The sequence below is a fragment of the Colias croceus genome, chromosome 8, assembly GCF_905220415.1.
Source record: "Colias croceus chromosome 8, ilColCroc2.1".
In the NCBI taxonomy this organism is placed as follows: Eukaryota; Metazoa; Arthropoda; class Insecta; order Lepidoptera; family Pieridae; genus Colias; species Colias croceus.
This window is the reverse complement of record NC_059544.1, coordinates 6,793,977-6,813,079: the sequence shown is the minus strand read 5'-3', so window position 1 is coordinate 6,813,079 and position 19,103 is coordinate 6,793,977. Positions and strand designations below refer to the sequence as shown.

Sequence of the window (19,103 nt, the reverse complement as noted above, 5' to 3'; positions counted from 1 at the left end):
TTTTTGTTACTTAAACTGTGTGTGTGTGTGTGTGTAAATTAAACTGATTATTTAGATCACTTTTTTAACTGAAATCTTTCACATACTGTTACGAATTTACAAACGATTATCACGTATTAGGATACCATCGAGTCTTTGAAACACGAGGTCGCGGAGAGTCGAGCGCGATTGCACGCTCACAGTGAGATCGAGCGAACTCTCCGCGCGCAGCTCGAAGCGGCGCGGGCGGAGCTCGAGCGGACCAACTCACTGCAACCCAACAAGCTGAACGATACGTGTGACGCGGCCTGTGACCCCGTGTACTGTGAGGTGGAGGAGTGCGAGCTCAGGATAAACGCGAATGAAGAGCTGAGCAAGGACGCCACAGAGCTGGCCGCTGAGGTGAGTCCGATAGTCTTGTGTACAAGTTGATCGATACGTGTGACGCGGCCTGTGACCCCGTGTACTGTGAAGTGGAAGAGTGTGAGCTCAGGATAAGCGCGAATGAGGAGCTGAGCAAGGACGCGTATACGTATTATGAAATGTTAAACACTAGCAATGAGCATACTTTTACAAATTATCACCTAGCGCGCTTCAGCACTGAATTGTGATAATGTGGCAGTTGATTTACATAATAGCTAGGTGATAATGGAGTAACATAAAACTAAGATAAAAAAATATTTATATGAACAATTGTTGTTTAGTGAATAGGACAATGAGGTAATATGGCCAGTAGCCTTGTCTTTACATAATATTTTGTCGTCAACTATATTTTCATCTTCTGTACCACTGTACATAGTTTCATCATCGCTCTTCCACAAAAATAAACATATATATTAATATCACATACTACAATCACTTTAGTGATTTTTCTCAATTCACAATTCGCAGGTGCGATCCCTACGTGCGGTGGTTGAACTGAAGCAAGCAGAAATGGCGTCCCTCCGCGACGCCCGCAGCGAGCTGGCAGCAGAACGCGAGCGGCGGATCGCGGCGGAGCGGGACGCGGGCAACGCGCGACACGCGGCTGAAGAGTTACGGGAACGGGCAGCCGCTAGGCAGCGGGAGGCGGATAGGCTGAGGGACGATAACCGCCGGCTGCGGGAAGCGGCCGCGAGGGACAGGGACCACGCGACCCGGCTCGTGGCGCTCAATGAGGAGCTCCGATACAAGCTACGGCAGAAGTCGCAGGTGTGTGATAGCGATGTTATTCTGTGAATGATGATTTTAACGTTTTTTTTTTTTTGATAAGGTAGTGGTACAGATTGAACTATACAGGGTGTCCCACTGTTGGTATACTAAGCTCAAAGAAAGTTATAGTTTTGCATACGCTGAGTACGTAAAAATACTTATAAATTTCCAGACACAGTTTTTTTTTTCAAATAGGTGAATTCTTAAAACTCTATGTGTACAGTGTACAAGCACCCCGCCCAGCTTTCCTAGCAGCACGTGACTATCGTTTAAGATTATGTTTTCATAGACAAAATGTTCACATTAGCGAAGCGGTATATGCCGGCTGCGCGAAGCTAGAGAAGAGAACATGAATTTTCAGGAAAAATTTAGCAAAAATTTTTGATGTAATTTTGTTGTTTGAGTATTATTTTCGTGATCAGTGTATGCAAAACTACAAGTCCCTTCGCGCTTAGTATACCTACCAATAGTGGGACACCCTATATATGAAGAAATGTGTTTCAATAATCTGGTTAACCTTCATAGTTTTTTGCATGACTGTTGTGAATGGCATTTTGTATGTTTTATTGCATTAATTAAATAAAAAGCCAACTTAATTAGTACGTTTTAAAATATCTCAATTTAATACAAGGTTTAACTCAAGTCATATTATATTGTAAAGGAAACTAGACACATATTATACGCCTTTCCAACTTCACAAATAATGTGATATGTTAAAATCTTTATGTTAGGATCACAAAACTTAAGTTAAATTCAGTTTTGTGAAAAGTTGGCGTGCACAACCAATTATGTATGTCCACAATTTACTTATAACAAAGTCTTCATAATCGTATTCCTCCCTTAGGTGGTGTCCCTACTAGCAGGCGGCGGGTACATAGACCGCACACCGATGCGCACGCGCACCTCCTCCGGCGACTCAGCCCGCTCCCCCTCCCCTCCCCCCTCGCCGCCGTCCCCCGCCACCTCCCCCGACCCGGACTCGCCCCCGCTCCCCGCAGTCAAGGGGGTCGTGGAGAAACACGACTCGGTCAGCTGGGTGCTGGAGATTGAAGAGACCCCGGAGGAGATGGCGTCGAGGTAAGCTGTTTTGAACGAATAAGAGGTTAGGGCTTTTAGTAACTATTATGAATGTCCTGGTTTTGATAGTTTAATCATATAATTAAAACGTTAATTTATACTCCTTTACTCATTATGTATTTTATGAAGACAATTTTTTTGTGAGTTTAATTTAGATAAACTCAAAACAATTTACCAAATTTTGTAAATTCACTAGTAGACATCACATAACATACATTACATATTATTTGCATTTTTACTAATTGATAGATGAAGATACAGCAAGCATTATATTATTAGCAAGTGTCATAAGCAATTTCTTTACTTTTTTGTGTATGAGACCAGAATAAAAATGTTAGCAATCCTCAATAATACGTTACTTCCAGGCTAGCCCGGCGCTCTTCCTTCCGTGCAGCGGCGTCCCCCAGCGGGGTGAAGCGTCGCGGCGGCGGCTCCCCCGGCAGCTCCCCCGCGCCCGCCTCCCCCGCGCCCAACTCCAAGCTCTTCCGACCGGGCGAGCTCGACTTCCCCCCGCCCCCGCCGCCGCTCAAGGAGTCCGCGGGGGAAGCCATTTATATATACGATGAGAGCCAGTATTGAGCGGTATGTAACGAGTTGTTAATAGGGGAGACCGATGCTGGACATGTATCAAGGGTTATGCTACTAATTAGCGATATACATATATGATTAGAGCCAGTACTGAGCGGTATGTAACGAGTTATTAATAGGGGAGAACGATGCTGGACATGTATCAAGGGTTATGCTACTATTAGCGATATACATATGACTAGAGCCAGTACTGAGCGGTATGTAACGAGTTGTTAATAGGGGAGACTGATACCAAACATCAAGTGTTATGCTACTATTAGCGATATACATATATGATTAGAGCCAGTACTGAAGCTACTAGAGACGTATGTGATGAGCCAGTACTGAATGGCATACCATTAGTCGTTACATATAACGACTTGCTTCTAGGGGAGACTGATGCCGGACATGTTTCAATCAAATTATGTTGCTATGTATAGCCAGTACCGAGCCAGGTGGTTATGTCGCTTCTAGGGAGGACTGATACCGACTATGTATCAAGGTTTGTGCTACTAATTAGCGATATTACATAATATATCACGAGAGCCAGAACTGGATCAGAATTGAAATATTATGTGGGTATATAATTACTGAGACTGGTTACTGAAAGGGACATACTGAACATGTATTTGGATGGTTATACTACTCATTAGCGATATATAATATGTGATGATAGTCAGAACTGAATTCAAGTGATTTTGTCGCTTCCAGAAGAAACTGATGCTGAACATGTTTGGATAAAGTAGTATGAAGCTAATAATAAATTAGCATACATATATAATATGGGTCGCTTCTAAGATAAACTAGTGCAGTCATCGAACAATATTTGATTCGAGGTTATACTTATATTAATATATGTAACAACTTAGTCGCCTAGAAGACTGATGTGGATATCGAACATGTTTGGATCGAGCGCTATGGAGCTACTAATTAGGAATGGTTTATCAAATGCACCAAAGGATATTGATAGGAACTTTTAACATGAATTAGTTGGTGAAGTGATGTCATTGTGATTTGTGACGTCACAATAATTTTGCAATTTTACAAGATGTGATGATAGATTAAATGGTTAGGCCATTTATGTGATTATTGGGTAGTGTATCATCACTAGAGACTTTACTGATATTCGGGACTAAAGGATAATAGACCTTTTGTCGCGTACGATTAAGAGTTGTTTTGTATTTATGGCTCGCGAAGCCTTCGTCGTTAAGGCGATACCTGATTTGGAATTCTTGCCGGATTTTCTCTGCATGATATGGGACTATGGGACTCAACGGGATTTGTATACAATTTTTCGTATATTGGATGGAATACGTGAACTGTCATCGTACGTTATTTGATAATAAAAATCGTTTACATTAAATATTATTTATGAGCTTATATTATTTAAATAAAGTGTTTGCTCTTTCTTAACAGAATTAGCTTATGGTGATACAATATATGTTTTGCTCGCCATTGATATTAATGAATCAATATGTAGTACTCGATATATAATAGATATTAAATAGAAATATGTCGCTTATTTTCTACCACTTACCCCACTGTACCTTTAAGCTGAATATGTAGTGGAAAATAAAATATAAGAGGATAATTTCTATACTCATTGATAATAATTAAGTGTATTTGCTTTTCTCAAACATAGCCTTACTATATATGTTACTGAATCGGCTGCGTTTTGTTTGAAAAGGTTTATGTACCTGTAAATTGCACCAATAAACTTTCACCTGTTTAAATTCTGTTTGAAATAAAAATTTCATTCATATTTTTCAGTTGGTTCTAGATTAACATAGAACATTTGAAGAACGGCTGTTAAAATTTAACACAATGCTATATACCAGTGCTCTTCTGTATCTATCTCGTCTTGACATTTATTACTTTTAATGATAATATATTAGATACGATACATACTACTTAATATTTCTTAAAATCTTTCGTACTATCCTTACCTTCTACATCTGTCGAATCATATCGATTGCAATTTATTTATTTTTAACTGTCCTAGTCTTATATCTTAATCTTACTTGTATTATTTTAATTTATTTTAACTAATTTATTGGTGCAATGTTGTTGCGATGTGTTTATATGTTTAAAAATTATGATAGAATTTTGCAATACTTAAGGCCATGCTCATGTTAGTGTCAGTTGTAGCAGGTCGGCGTCTGTTAACGTAATGTTTAAGTATTTTTGTATTGTTTTGTGTCCATTATTGTATCTTAATGATTATTATAGTTTATCATGGTTGTTGGCATTGTTTTTATTTCTGTGTACAAATAGCGATTGAATATTAGTTTTAAGTAGAGTCACGTTTGAGCGTGAATTTTAGATATGATCAGTTTTTCACAATGAATGAATACTAAGCGAATATTTGTGTTGTAAGCTAATTTAATTTGAATAATATAGATTTTGATATAACTTGTAAACACAAAAAAACCAAAGAGTCTCGTTCACCTTCGCTCTTTGTTATGTTCCTTGATTGCAGTCTACGTTTTGCATGTCTCGATAAGCTTACCAAGTAATACTTTTATTTATTTTTAAGCTATGTATAAATAATACCATTCCAAATAAAGAATTGTAAGCGTAAATAAATATGATTAGAAGAATATCTATTACGAAAAATTAAATCATATGTAAAAAAATATGTGTTTTATTTTTTTATGCCTTAACTACGTAACTATTATATTATTAATAAGAATACACACACTGCAGCACACAATACAGACTCGATTGATTTAAATATTTTGGCTCTTGGCCAGATGAAAAGACATTAGGATCTCATTTGCATAGGTATTGATTATATTTGTGGCTTAGCTTATTATGGAAACATTGTAATTTAAACACCTATTTTGCACCAAAAAGGACCCATGATGAAGAAATTAAACTCAGAGATACAAGCAAACATAATTATTGTTTGGCACGATCACATGATCAATAATTATACTAACGTGTACCTAGTAAAAGACCCTTGACTTATCATATTTATTCTTTTTAACAAAAGAAATAACAAAATATACTTTCATTACTTCTTGTTAACAAAACGAGTAACGACTGTGACCTAAGTACATCCTTAGCGTTGAGGGATAGAAGTCCATTGACATAATTTATACAATTAGGCTTAATTAGTGCAACTACTGGCGTCCGCGTCCTGTGAGTTTAGTTTATATTGGTCTATATCTTCCGCTAATTTTATCAATGCTTTTTTCCGTGAACAATATAACATCGTATAGTATCACAGTTTTTTTTGAATTGCAGTTAGTTACCGTCAATTTCATTCACATTATAGGATAGGATCACATAGGATTAACAAATGAACGTAGAGACGATTAAGGGTAAATAATCACGCCGTCCATAAGCATCGCAAAAACGATGTTATACCTAATATTATTATGCCTAATTGTACACTGTACTTACTTACTCAATGTACCTATCACAAAGTATGTTCGGATAATACATTTATTTTAACTATAAAATATTCAGTAAAACATCTATCTTCATGTAGTTATACAATCTTAAATATCTACACCTATTCAGTCTTTATATAGCAATACAACATTGAACTGGGACATAAAATAATTGTGAATTAATTCATGTACATCATAGTGATCATACATGTAATAGATATTACCTACATGAACAGTATACGGTGATAGCTCTGTAGTAAGTGTTCGACTCGGTTAAGCAGTTGAGTAGTGGACCATCATATTGTATGTTCAAACATTTTGTTCAACTGCTCAACTAAGCTTGACATGGGCATTTAGAACCGCTCTAAACCGAGAGCGGATATTTAAGCCAGACTAGAGTTAAATTGGTATTTACGGAGCAACGCAACGAGTACGGTATATGTCTAAACTATGGGTTAAGCCGCTACAATTTAAGGCATCTTGAAATAATAAATTATTGATGAAACTAAAGTTTTACTATATATACAATCTCTAAGGTTATTACAATTCCCTTTCAACAAAATGGATGTCAATAAAGGATATGTCCCTAGACAAAGATTATGCGCAGTAATATTCCTAATCAAATACGAATCCATTTGCTATGATATTAACTTGGTAAGTTGCTAGGATTTTGCCCTGAGGCGAATCTACTTTGAAATGTTTGCTTAGTCCGAGCTTTAAAGAGTCTATTAGTATTTTATACATTATCTAGATTCTATAGCATTATGGCGATTACCCTATGTCGTAAGAATGAAATATTTGGGCTTACAGTTTTGATTAAGCAATCGTTACGGGCTATGGCATTGAAGGGAATTCCCAAACAACTTAAATGTTTCGTAGCTAACAGGATAAATATATTAAGTAAATCTTAGATATTATATTGTATCGAGCATTACGATGCAATTTATTTAAAACACAATCTAATGATAACTGTAGTACAATTTTAGAAATATAAAAAAAATCATACAATGGTTCATAATAATTCATGGTTGAATATGTTGTTACCGTATTACCAATTACATTTAGTGGGTCATGAACACTGTAATAAAAACGTTCAACTTTTTAAACAATTAGGTACACTGCAACTAAGTGATAAGCGAGATTTCTGTTCTAATGGGGAAAAGCCCTGAATAGATAGTAACCCTCTTACGTCATGTAAGGATATCAGAATGTGCGAAAATCGCAAAATAAAAAATACGATTTTCGATTTTATGCAAAGAGAAATCACACATACACAGCACGGCGATGCCGGGAAGGAACGCTAGTTAGATATAAAAATAAATAATGTGGGAACATAAAATCTCACTATTATGAAACTTAAAAAAAATTAAGTTACAAATACAGGGCGTGCCGCATGTGTACTTTGCTCTATGGAACTTTAAGTACTATATTTGTACTTACATATTAGCCTTTTTCTTAAACTCTATGTTTGTCTCTACACGGGACACGCTGCATAGACGAAGGTAAGTAATATCTAGATAACATAATTATTAATTATTATCGTATCAGTCCATACAATGTCACTTTATTTATCCCTTTGTGTGTTTAGATTTTTAAAAAATACAACGGATTTTAATGCACATACATGCTGATTCATTGAACCACTCTATTCACTGATGAAGGTTTTACTAGGTATACATATTACATACTAGCTGCTGCGCGCGGTTTCACCCCCGTGGCCCCATTCCTGTTAGTCTAGCGTGATATATATATAGCCTATAACCTTCCTCGATAAATGGGCTATCTAACAACGAAAGAATTTTTCAAATCGGACCAGTAGTTCCCGAGATTAGCGCGTTCAAACAAACAAACTCTTCAGCTTTATAATATTAGTATAGATTAAGTTTTAAACAACGCGAGCGAATTCGCGGCCTTAAAGCTAGTAATATTTAATTTGCGTTACACTGTTAGTCGGAAACAGCTTGACCGATTCTAAGAAAATTTTCAATTATTTAAAAATAAACGTCTGAGAATATATGGTAAAAAATTCTTTTAATCCCAAATGTCTTGGCAGTAACCTTTGCCATGACAGCTCGTATATTTAAATACCACTTCACTGTTCTATATGTCTTGATAGTTGCAGAACCCCACAAGATTATAAGGTAATAATTAAAAAATAAAGATTAGTTTTTAAGAAGCAACTAAAAAATAACCAAATTTCTACACATGACTAGAAGAAATTAGGGCAAACGTAGCCTTATCAGTTCAACCCAAATAGAACGTATACTAAATCCGAGTGAAAATTTGCTTAGATAAGGACTGATTGAATAATGTTAAATCCTAAACCAATATAGATAAATTCGGTAACATTGTGTCAAGGAGACGAAATACTATAGCGCATAAGGACACTCAGATACCAGCCCCTATATAAACATACAGGCAAGTGGATTAACCAAAATTGCAAAATGAACAGTGTAGTCGGGTTCACGTTGTCACTCTTCTTTGGTGAGTTGATAAAATAATATATTTTAAGGCATTATATGTTATGAAAACGTCAAAAAATATCTAATAAAAGCTTAAAAATAATTAATGTCCTGACGAGTTATTCCTGTTTGAGAACTTTCACAACAGCAACCAATCTTGTTGTTTACAGATTTTATAATACAAGTTAAATTGTTTACGCTATATTTCACATTCGACGTGTCATTATATCTGCTTCAAACTTGATTTTTTATATTCTAGGTGCTATAATAAAAGTAAAAGTAAAAAACTAGAATCTAGATGGGTCCGGGGATCTAGGTACCTACATGAAAAATATTTATTAAATTCTTAAGACTCTATTAGGACGCTCTCTCTCTCTAAATAATTAAGTAGGTATAAAACACAAAATATCAGTCTCATCAATAAAATAAATTCAAAAAAATATTGTTTTATATTAAATTGATCACGATAACCAGCGAATTATTTCGAATTAAATATAAAAAAACACACATTTATACCAAGTCGATATTTTGATCAAATAGTAACACATTCTTTAAAAGGACTACAAAGGCAGTCGTAGAATAAACATGAGCTGGGGAAAGGCACTTACTCTATGCATTTTCGATTGCATTAATAAGCTTGCGTTTAATTACAGCCCTCTGTTCCGCGGACGACTATGGCGACAAAGAAGCTAAAGTGAGGTTTTACTTGAGGTAATTTAAAACTGTTCTTTTGAACAAGTTAACAATCTTTTTAGCGACTTTTTTGAATTCATAGTAAATGTAACAGTTAATCCTATCAATTATTATGCAATAGAAACTATAATTTGTTTTGTTTTTAAAACATTTACAATTTGGAATACATCTCATTTTATATACAATATTTTCTATAATATGAATTTCATAATATGAAAAACATTATTAACCATGTTTATAATATCGGCAATTGCTATAATTTAAAAACGCTTGTAAAGAAATTTCGAAATTGAGGTTCATATCAAACAATCTCCGTTGAAAGCTCATAGAATCTTGATTGTACTTGACTAGAAGGGCTCCGTTTGATCACCCATTTTTTGTTTTCAGTACCTTTGATAAATATGAAGAGCTGCCTCTACATCAATCTCATGAAATCATAAATTCATCGTGGTATAATAAAAGCCGTAATACAGTTATTTTTTGTCACGGTTTTACAGGTGTGTATACTTATAGTAGATTATATAAAAGTATATTTATAATTAAATGTATAAATAGAGACAACAATCAAATAAACTAAATTGTATTGGTTCTCAGTAGGTTCAAGTATGCCATCAACGACTTAACAATTGTCGATACCGTAGGCAAAAAAATGTAAATTATTTGCTAAAGTAAAATAAGTACATAATATAAACATAATTGATAAGTAGGTACGATTTACAGACTCGAACTTGTGTCAATTAATTTTAAAACAAAATACATAGGTATATTTTTTTAACTCTTACTAAACTCTTAAACTTAAATAAATTAATTAAATCGATTATAGAGTATTAGTACAGTAATAGTCAGCTCAAATCAACCAATACAGTAAAGGTGTAAGTATAACCAAGGCGAAGATAAAATAGACATTTTTATAACAGCAACAGATATGCTATCGCTACTATAGGGGTCTTAATAGAGGCAAGAGTTAGGAAATTTCAGTAGATAGGGAGACAACAATAAACACGAAACGGTTCGACAATGTTTGAAGCTTTACAATTTACAAATAATTTCTTATTTATATTTCAATTAATATTGAATTATTTTTAAATTAAAGTTTGAAATTTGAATAGTTATGGATAGTTATGTGGAGAAATATAATTCGTATGAAGTGTCAATTGTAATTAATTGCTTGTTTTTTTCCGCTTCACCCTGACAATTGATATTTATTAAGTTTATTTGCGATTGAAAATATGTGTGACAGATTTTCAATAGTTGCTTACTAATATTCATATATTTAAAAAAATCCCTTATTGGAGGTGACTCTTTGTACAATCAACAATAAACAATTAAAACAATCGATACATTTCTAGGTTTTCCTACTGGTCCAGCCGTGGAAGCTGTAATAAAAGCATATTTGGAGCAAGGCGAAAGTAACGTAGCACTTCTCAATTGGGAGCAGTTGGCAGCGCATTCGATGTCCAGCATTCCCTCCTCTTACCTCAATTGGGCAGCACCTAACGCTAGAAAAGTAATTATTATCAAGTATTTTACAAAAAAATGTATGTATCTATAAAAATGAAAATCGAATATTTCTACAGTTGTAAAAATTTACATCAATATGAAAGTTTTAAAGACGCTTGATCTGTCTACGCATTTTAAGCGCTCGTTTAGATGAAGTTTCATAAGATTATTTTTATGGAAATAATTATTTAACTTATACGTTCTTACTGAATGATATATACATTTAATTTTCATGTATCAAAAGGATAACTTTTCACTTGAATGGTCACATTATTAATAAAAATTGAGTAATTACGTAATTATGATAGATATATATTCGCTTTCGTATTCGTTAAATAAGTTTAATACTCTTTTAAAATATCATTTATGATACAATTATGTTCAATTCCAAGCTGTAAGTTTAATTTGAACCAAAATTTCCTACCGTCGGCAGTCACGTGACTCATTGGTTCAAAATGTTTTTTTCGAAATTGCGCCCAAAAAATGTGAAAGTGGTTTACCGAGCAAAATGCCACACGTCAATTTTATTCAAAAAAGTAATAATTTAATACAAAGAGAATTAATCGATGTTAACTGGCTTTAATTATTATAATAGAATTACGATACTAATTAATTGCTTATTATCGGTATTACAATTATCTAATTAATTAACAAAATTAGGCGTATAACTAGATGCCTCGTGTGGTTCCACTTTTGCTTATAACTCGATTAAATACCTAGGTTTTTCTGAAAAACCTGGGTATTTAATGCTTATGAAAAATAACCAACTTAGTCCACTGCATGATAGTAATTTAAATAAAGATGTATATATAAATGAAGCACAAAACAAATCTGCTCTAAAGAATTTGGGAATTCAGTAGCCATTATGTCCAATTCAAAGTTTATTAATAACTTAACTGAAATATTTTTCAGAATGCTTTTATTTGCTTAATAGACTATTCGCTGTAAATGAAATTGGGCGAAATAAAATATTGGAATAAAACAAGCAATTGCTGAATATCAAAGGAAACTGACGATTATACAAAATTCGTATTTATTTTTACTGAAATAACTTTACAAATTTGATTTTTATTTGTATACGGGTAATGTATTGGTAAATTGAACATAACTACATATTTTGTAGTTTGCTATATGGAAAAAAAAATAATTCAAGAAATGGGAGTTGGGAGACTTTATGAGTTGAGAGTTAGTTCAGTAACTATTTAGTAATAGTTCAGGATACATCGCCCATTTTTGCAAGTGACTACTATCAAGCTAATTTTCCGTTTGTAGCTTTATTTTGATGAGACGCCCAATAATTTCGTGTACGAAAGTCTCGATTGTGGTAGCTAACAGAGATAACAAGGATAAAAATTTTTGATTTGATGGTTCTCAAATATTTATTACTAACTGAACTTTTTTTTGTTCAATCTCAAGATAATTACCTAAATTATTCGAAAAAATATTTGTCCTACAAAATCTATGGTTTGTTCAAAGAGTCCCCCTTTCCAAAGTGTATCGATAACGAGGTCATCATAAATGATTCCTAACAAGCTAATTTTTTTGTTTTCACTTAGTTAATGTTTATATAATTCAACAGACTTGTCCTACAAATTGCGTAATAAATATTTGAGAACCATCAAATCAAAAAATTTTATCCTTGTTATCTCTGTTAGCTACCACAATCGAGATTTTCGTACACGGAATTATTCAGTGTCTCATAAAAATAAAGCTACAAACGGAAAATCAGCTTGATAGTAGTCACTTGCAAAAATGGGCGATGTATCCTGAACTATAAATATGTTGTTCTGTGTATTCATTTTCTTCATAAAATAAACATTTTCAAAATCCCTCTTCTGGTCTGAATTCTGATATAATTTATTTCTTGTTCATTATTTTTTACTATTGTTCGTTCATTCCTTCTGCTGTTCATATTATAACATTTTTAACCAAAGAGCGACTTTGTTGGTTTAGTTGGTCTTTCATTTATTAATCTTAAAGTGAAGGTTATCTTGACGTACCTATTAAAATGAATAGTCACACAATTTTAATTAATTTTTTCCAGTTTCCCGTCTGTATTGACGACTGTGTAACTAAATTTCAATACGAAATTCCGTATTGAATCTCATTGAATTGGAAACTCTCTGAAAACGTGCACGCGCATCTTAAGGCCGTGTACGCGGTCCGTGCGCTGTTTGGCTCAAATATGTGATTTTTCAAACCAGATTGTCCATCAACCACTTATCTTACAAACATATGAATTACTAATACTTTTAGGAAATTTTATTGTTCATATAGTTAGTTAAGAGTTTTTTTCAATTAATACAGTATTTGTGAATACCATCAAGATAACTGAGCCGATGATTACTTGATTTCGCTTTTAGTGTCAATTTCGAAGCTGAAAATATCTGAAATCGCTGACAGATCTAACACACAATTTTTTTTAACTAACTGCAAAAATCCTTATTAAAATAGTTAGTTAAAAGATTTTTTTATTTTGGACTCCTAACTTACGAAATTAAAATCCGAACAATGTGAATTTTTTTAGAAATTATAGTCGACAAAATGATTATTTTCACCAAGATATTTGACTTAGTTTAATATTATTTTTACATATTGCAATAAAAGAACGTCTTACTTATAAGATAAAATTTAAAAAATCAACTAAGGTACCTCTATTATTTTTCTACAATTTTTTTTAAAGTACTATAAAACACTGCGCGCGACCCGATTAAAATCAGTCGGCAGCGAGCCTTTCCAGAGAGAGGACATGTTGCTCGGCGCTCTCCTGTGGACTTATGCTGTTCATAGTAAAAGGATAGCGCAAGCCGCGATCTATCGTAATAGATCGCGGAGATTTTGACTTGCGTTAAATTGAATAAGCCCTCTTAAGACGTAATACCTATATAGCACGTCACATAATAGACAGATGGCAGCTTGGTTTTCATACAAATAGATGCACTTGCTTAAGTTTAATATGTAGTCTGTGAACTAACGGCAAGATGACTTTATTGCTCAAAACTATTTCATATAATGTCTGTCGCTCTCTCTAAACTAAACTTTAGCTCTAATTACTCCAATTATTGCTTAAAGTGTTGAATAGAAATTAATGACGAAGATTTAATACGTATTTTTGTACATTTAGCTTGGCGTCCGCTTTGCTGAAACGCTCGGGAACCTTTCGGCTGTCGGCGTTGACTTAACCAGGCTGTATTTAATTGGACATTCTCTGGGAGCACACGTCTTTGGAATTGCGGGAAACAATTTAAGACATAATGGAATTCTTTTGCCCTGGTAACTGTATTTTTATTTTAATCACAGTGGCAACCGTATTTACTTTACATTATAAGACACCAAGTAAAATGGTCTCTTAAGAAGAAATAAGTTTGAATTAAATTCTATATTTCATTATATTGAAGCCTCACGTGCCAAAAAAATCTTTGCTTAAGCAATAAATAAATAATAAGAATAATGTTTTTTCCAACAAAATACACAAAATATCACTTTGAATTTAAATTTTAAAATTCGCATATTTAAAATATTAAGCCACAAATGTTGCCAAAATTATATATTGCAAATTTATTTTTAAAGACTATAAAGTGCACTTAAGTGGTGCTTAACAGCCGCGTATTTCTGTTTTCATTACAATCGTATATTACAGGATTATCGGACTAGATCCAGCGGCTGTAGGATTCGAAAATAAACCCCCAGTTTTACGACTGAACCCGGGGTCTGCGGCACTAGTTACTGTCATTCACTCGGATCCAAGTAAATATGGTAGTAAGGCATCACTTGGTACTGTTGACTTCTGGCCCAATTTTAGGGCAGTGGGACCAGTGGTACAGCCAGGATGTCAAAATAGACCGGCACCCGTGCTGTCGGCGGAAGGTAATTTGATTCTCCTTCTAATAAAATATGGCTAAACAGAGATTAGAAAATTATCATCATCATCATCAGCCCATATACGTTCCCACTGCTGGGACACGGGCCTCCTATGAGGGTACAGGCCATAATCCACCACGCTGGCCAAGTGCGGGTTGGCGGATGACACATGTCGTCGAACTTTTTTTTTTTTTTTTTTTAATTCTTTTAGGCTATAATTGAAGTTATGAACGGATATAAATTAAACAAAAACATAGAACATAATATCATATCCATATGACAATATTAAAACTTCCACGTTTGTTACTCTTCTATATTGATATTTTTAGTGCATTTGTAAATCGATCTTCTGTCTATCGCAGTATTTAAAAATAGCTAAAATGAATTGCAGAACCCTAATCTATTCTTGGTTAGTGGCTGACATGCGCCAATCAACAATTAACGTAACGAGCCGCACTCGGGGATTAGCGACAGTCTGTCTCCCAAAAATCGATATTAGGTTTTATTTTTAATCTAAAACTCTAATTTAAAACTTGTCAAAGTTTAGTCCAGTCTGCAATATGTACCTACCTAAATAAACCGTTGATTGTTTATTCAAAAATTTCTAGTTAAAGTTAAATTAATTAAAAATAATAGAAATTCAAGTGTGTGTTTTTTTGTTTTATTTTTAATTTTTTTTTTTCAGATCTCTGTAACCACCACCGAAGCTGGCAGTTATTAGTTGACTCTATAAAACATCCGGGAACACTTATAGGGTCGCGAGCAAGAAACTATAAAATTTGGAAACGATACAATAACGACCAGCGTCTTGCCACGACCCTATCTCTTGAAACATTTAAAAAGGACGTGTAAGTGGACTACTATTATTTTATCAAATCTCATAAAAGTGCTTTTCAAAAATACACAGTAACACTTGAAATCCTCTTTCTTTTTTTACAGTATATGTTTAACACTAATTAATTTGTTCGTATAATGTTTAATACTAACATTATAAGAATAAATAATAACAATGCTGTGCCTTTTTTGTCATATTTTCAATGTCTACAGATTCTTTGGAAATACAATAAAACTCTCTTAGATATGATGTAAGAAAACTCTACATTCAATTAATTGTAAAAATATGTGTCCCATAACTGTTTTAAAAGTGGTATAATTGGACTTCGAAGGATCCAGAACCTGTGTGAAAACTTTACTTTCTGTTTCAGGAAACCCGGAAATTACTATTTTGTAACGAATGCCGAATCTCCGTATGGTTTAGGCGTTGATGGATTATGATCTGATAATATGTTTTATTTAATTTATTTTATTGTTATTACTTACTGTTAAATAAAAGTTTTAAACGTCATTCAATGTTTCATTTATTTCCATATCTACACATAAAATAATTAAATTGAACTCCTTAGACCTTATTTCCTACCAATGTATTATAAATGCCTAATTATTATGGTATGATTTAAAGGCTGTAAACATTAATCTTATTTGGTAACGTTTCGATCACATTTTATAATATGTAATTACATTTTTTTTCCTTAACCATGGCGAATAATTTAAAAGTGTTTTTAAAATAAACCATTCTAGACTATATTTTTTCGTTATATATTATTACGTAGGTACTATGTTTATATTAAATACGAACTCGTGCGTATTATCAAAAAAATCCCAACTTGACATCTAAACATTAATCGATTCGTATCTAAAGTTTCAAGATCGTGAACTAAGATCGTGAATATACAAATTTTGCTATTATTAATCATGGCATCTTGTTATTTTCTCAAATCATTATAGCACTTAGCATACAAACAGCTTTGTAGCGAATGCCAAATGGATTTTCGATGACTTTTGAGTACTGTAAATGTATTTTCGGATTGAGATTTCTTAGCCTAACCGTGTCTATTAAATTGGCATTATATTTGTTAACAAATGTGTTTAGAAACAATATATTTTTAAAATTTTAGTACAGAAATGATGCATCATAAGGTTCTTACTACGATGGGGTTTATTGATAAAATTAATAAATAAGGGTGATAATAAAATATTGGTGTCACAGTTTTTACCCATGTTGAAATTTTGTTGAACGCAAATTGCAAAATGTTGGAGTGAACTGAAGTGCTCTTACAATTATTATTTTTTGTTACTAAAAAAGACGTATATAAAAAGGCTATTTAATGTGAAAAAGAAGCTTTACTTGTTTCCATTAAGGTTTTACACTGTTATTTGCAGACGTCTGGACAGCACAGTCCTTGGGGAATCTTGCGTTGATGGCCTTTAATGTTTTATGGAATTTTGTAGTTTACTATCAACACTATAGGGGAACACTATCTGACTTTTTGTCGGTAATTTGAATAATTATTTTTGTATAGGTGTTTATATAAAATACATTTTCTTTTGGACTTGTAGCTGTAAAAATTAAAAAAATAGACAATTTGAAATGTGTTATATGTACATTTCAAATTGTCTATTTTTTTAATTTATTTTTATTATAATTTATTTAAAAGTTTTAATTAAATTAAGTTATGACTGAATGAAAAATAAAATTGTTCTCGTATGCCAGAATTTCAGGTACGTCCGTAAATCACGGAACTGTTTCAGTATCATGTCAAAGACTTCATATCCGTCCATTCAGAGAATTACTCAAAGCCTTTATCGTTATCGCTGCCTGTTCGTGCATTGACCGCATTGAAACAGACAGATAATACACACGTAATAGTAATAGTACCGATGATATAAATATAGTTAACAGATGTAATCTATTGAATAATCTAACTATAAAATTTGTTAACCTTTAAAGTTCAATTCAACGTTATTTGATTAATTTTCGGAAAAGTTTTATAACTGTTTTCTTTCATTTTGTATTAGGTACATAATTTATACTACCTAAAATCATATAATAATATATAATATCCATGTAGGTAGGTATCAACCTACATGGATATAAAACTGACATTGTTGTACTGTGTTGTAGCGTTACTTGGATTGATTTTTTTTTAATTAATTTATTTTAAGCCCTTGGTACAGTTAAGTTATTGTACGATTGTAATAATTGTAAAGCAATATAATAGGTATAAGCAAAATGCACAAACTTAGTACAACTGTTAGTATCAGTAAAACGACATCTACTTGAAGTGCGATTTAAATTTTATCTATAGGTACACTTTCCGTGGTTGGTCGGAGCTCGAGCGCGACAAGAGACAAGTGCTCAGTAAATTGCGGCAGAAGTGACTTGTCGCTTAGAATATAATAAGATCTGTATTTTTCTTCGTCTAAAATTTTATAGGAGACATAATTTATAGTATAAATCAAAATTTTACATAATTTATATTATAAATAAGAAGGTACTCGAAAAAGCGGCAATCAGTGCTTCATTTGAACTTAAATGAGAGATAAAGACCGAGCGTAACAAAGTGCATATTTAACGCTCACTTCTCTACAACACTCATTACAAGCTAGCGACCGCGTGACTATGGTAATGTTGATAAAATGTTCATTGCATTTTAAAACAAGCGTGACACAACCAAAGTCGTTCGGTACATCTGTTTGACAATTTACGCTTTTAATAATGGCCGCCACTGGCTTTGAATCGGTCGCGCGCGAATTAACAACGGGCTAAATTAAAGCCTTCAAACTTTTTACGAAGTGCACCGTCCGATATGACCAGTTGGTACTCTTCGCTCTTTTCAACCATGCACTAAATTCAAAGGAAATTAGAGATCTAACAGCCACCAGTCACCTCTTTAAAGACAAGTTAATTAAGTGCCATTTCTTTTTAACGAGCGTATTATGTTGAGGTCTGTTGGATTACGAATAACCTTGGTCCTCGTTTTTACTCTGCTGTTAATTGGACTTCTAGGAACAAGTTTTACAAATGAGAAGTAGTACCTACTTGTGTCAAAAAATTTTTATTCACTCTTAGTGGTTTTTTTTTTCAACTAGGCACACTTTCAAAGTACGTAAAGGTAACAGAAAAAGTAAAACATAATTCCCGTAATTCCCATAATTGTCAGTGGCAACTGACACGTGGTTGTTAGCTTTTTGGCTGCACTAAACTCGACTTTACAACCGCCTGTAAATTTTGCCAACCAATTAATATACATGTCGCAAGTGTGAAAATATTTTTATTTATAAATATGTGATTCTAATATAATATATTCATTTCTGGTAGCCAACATTTTAAAGTCCTTAATGCGCGTATCGTGAAAGTAAAATATACGGGCTAAATGCAACAAAGTTGAGGGTGTTTCTTTTCAGAAAACAGTATCGATTTCGATTCTTAATATATGGAAACGTCTGCAAACTTATTGAGCATCGTTACTCATTCTAATGCGGACATAAATTGGCGACCGCGCCGACCTTCTATTGAAGTTGCACTCCAAATGCA

At 33.4% G+C, this 19,103-nt stretch overlaps 2 protein-coding genes across 2 annotated transcripts in view; both read left to right on the top strand.

Moving 5' to 3' along the window:
• LOC123693795 overlaps positions 1 to 5,055 on the top strand; it is a 75,474-nt gene extending 70,419 nt beyond the window's left edge. Inside the window, exons 9-12 of the mRNA XM_045639012.1 lie at positions 121 to 381; positions 871 to 1,170; positions 2,015 to 2,247; positions 2,613 to 5,055. Of these exons, the coding sequence (XP_045494968.1) occupies positions 121 to 381; positions 871 to 1,170; positions 2,015 to 2,247; positions 2,613 to 2,826 (1,008 nt within the window). The 3' untranslated portion in view covers positions 2,827 to 5,055. The remainder of the gene's footprint in view (positions 1 to 120; positions 382 to 870; positions 1,171 to 2,014; positions 2,248 to 2,612) is intronic.
• Positions 5,056 to 8,635: 3,580 nt separating this feature from the next.
• LOC123693815 (phospholipase A1-like) lies at positions 8,636 to 16,073 on the top strand. Its single transcript, XM_045639049.1, has 8 exons — positions 8,636 to 8,696; positions 9,328 to 9,385; positions 9,755 to 9,864; positions 10,717 to 10,874; positions 13,992 to 14,140; positions 14,508 to 14,734; positions 15,414 to 15,576; positions 15,934 to 16,073. Exons 1-8 carry the CDS (start codon positions 8,657 to 8,659, stop codon positions 16,001 to 16,003), a joined length of 975 nt encoding a protein of 324 aa, XP_045495005.1. The 5' UTR covers positions 8,636 to 8,656; the 3' UTR covers positions 16,004 to 16,073.
• The last annotated feature ends 3,030 nt before the right edge of the window (positions 16,074 to 19,103 follow it).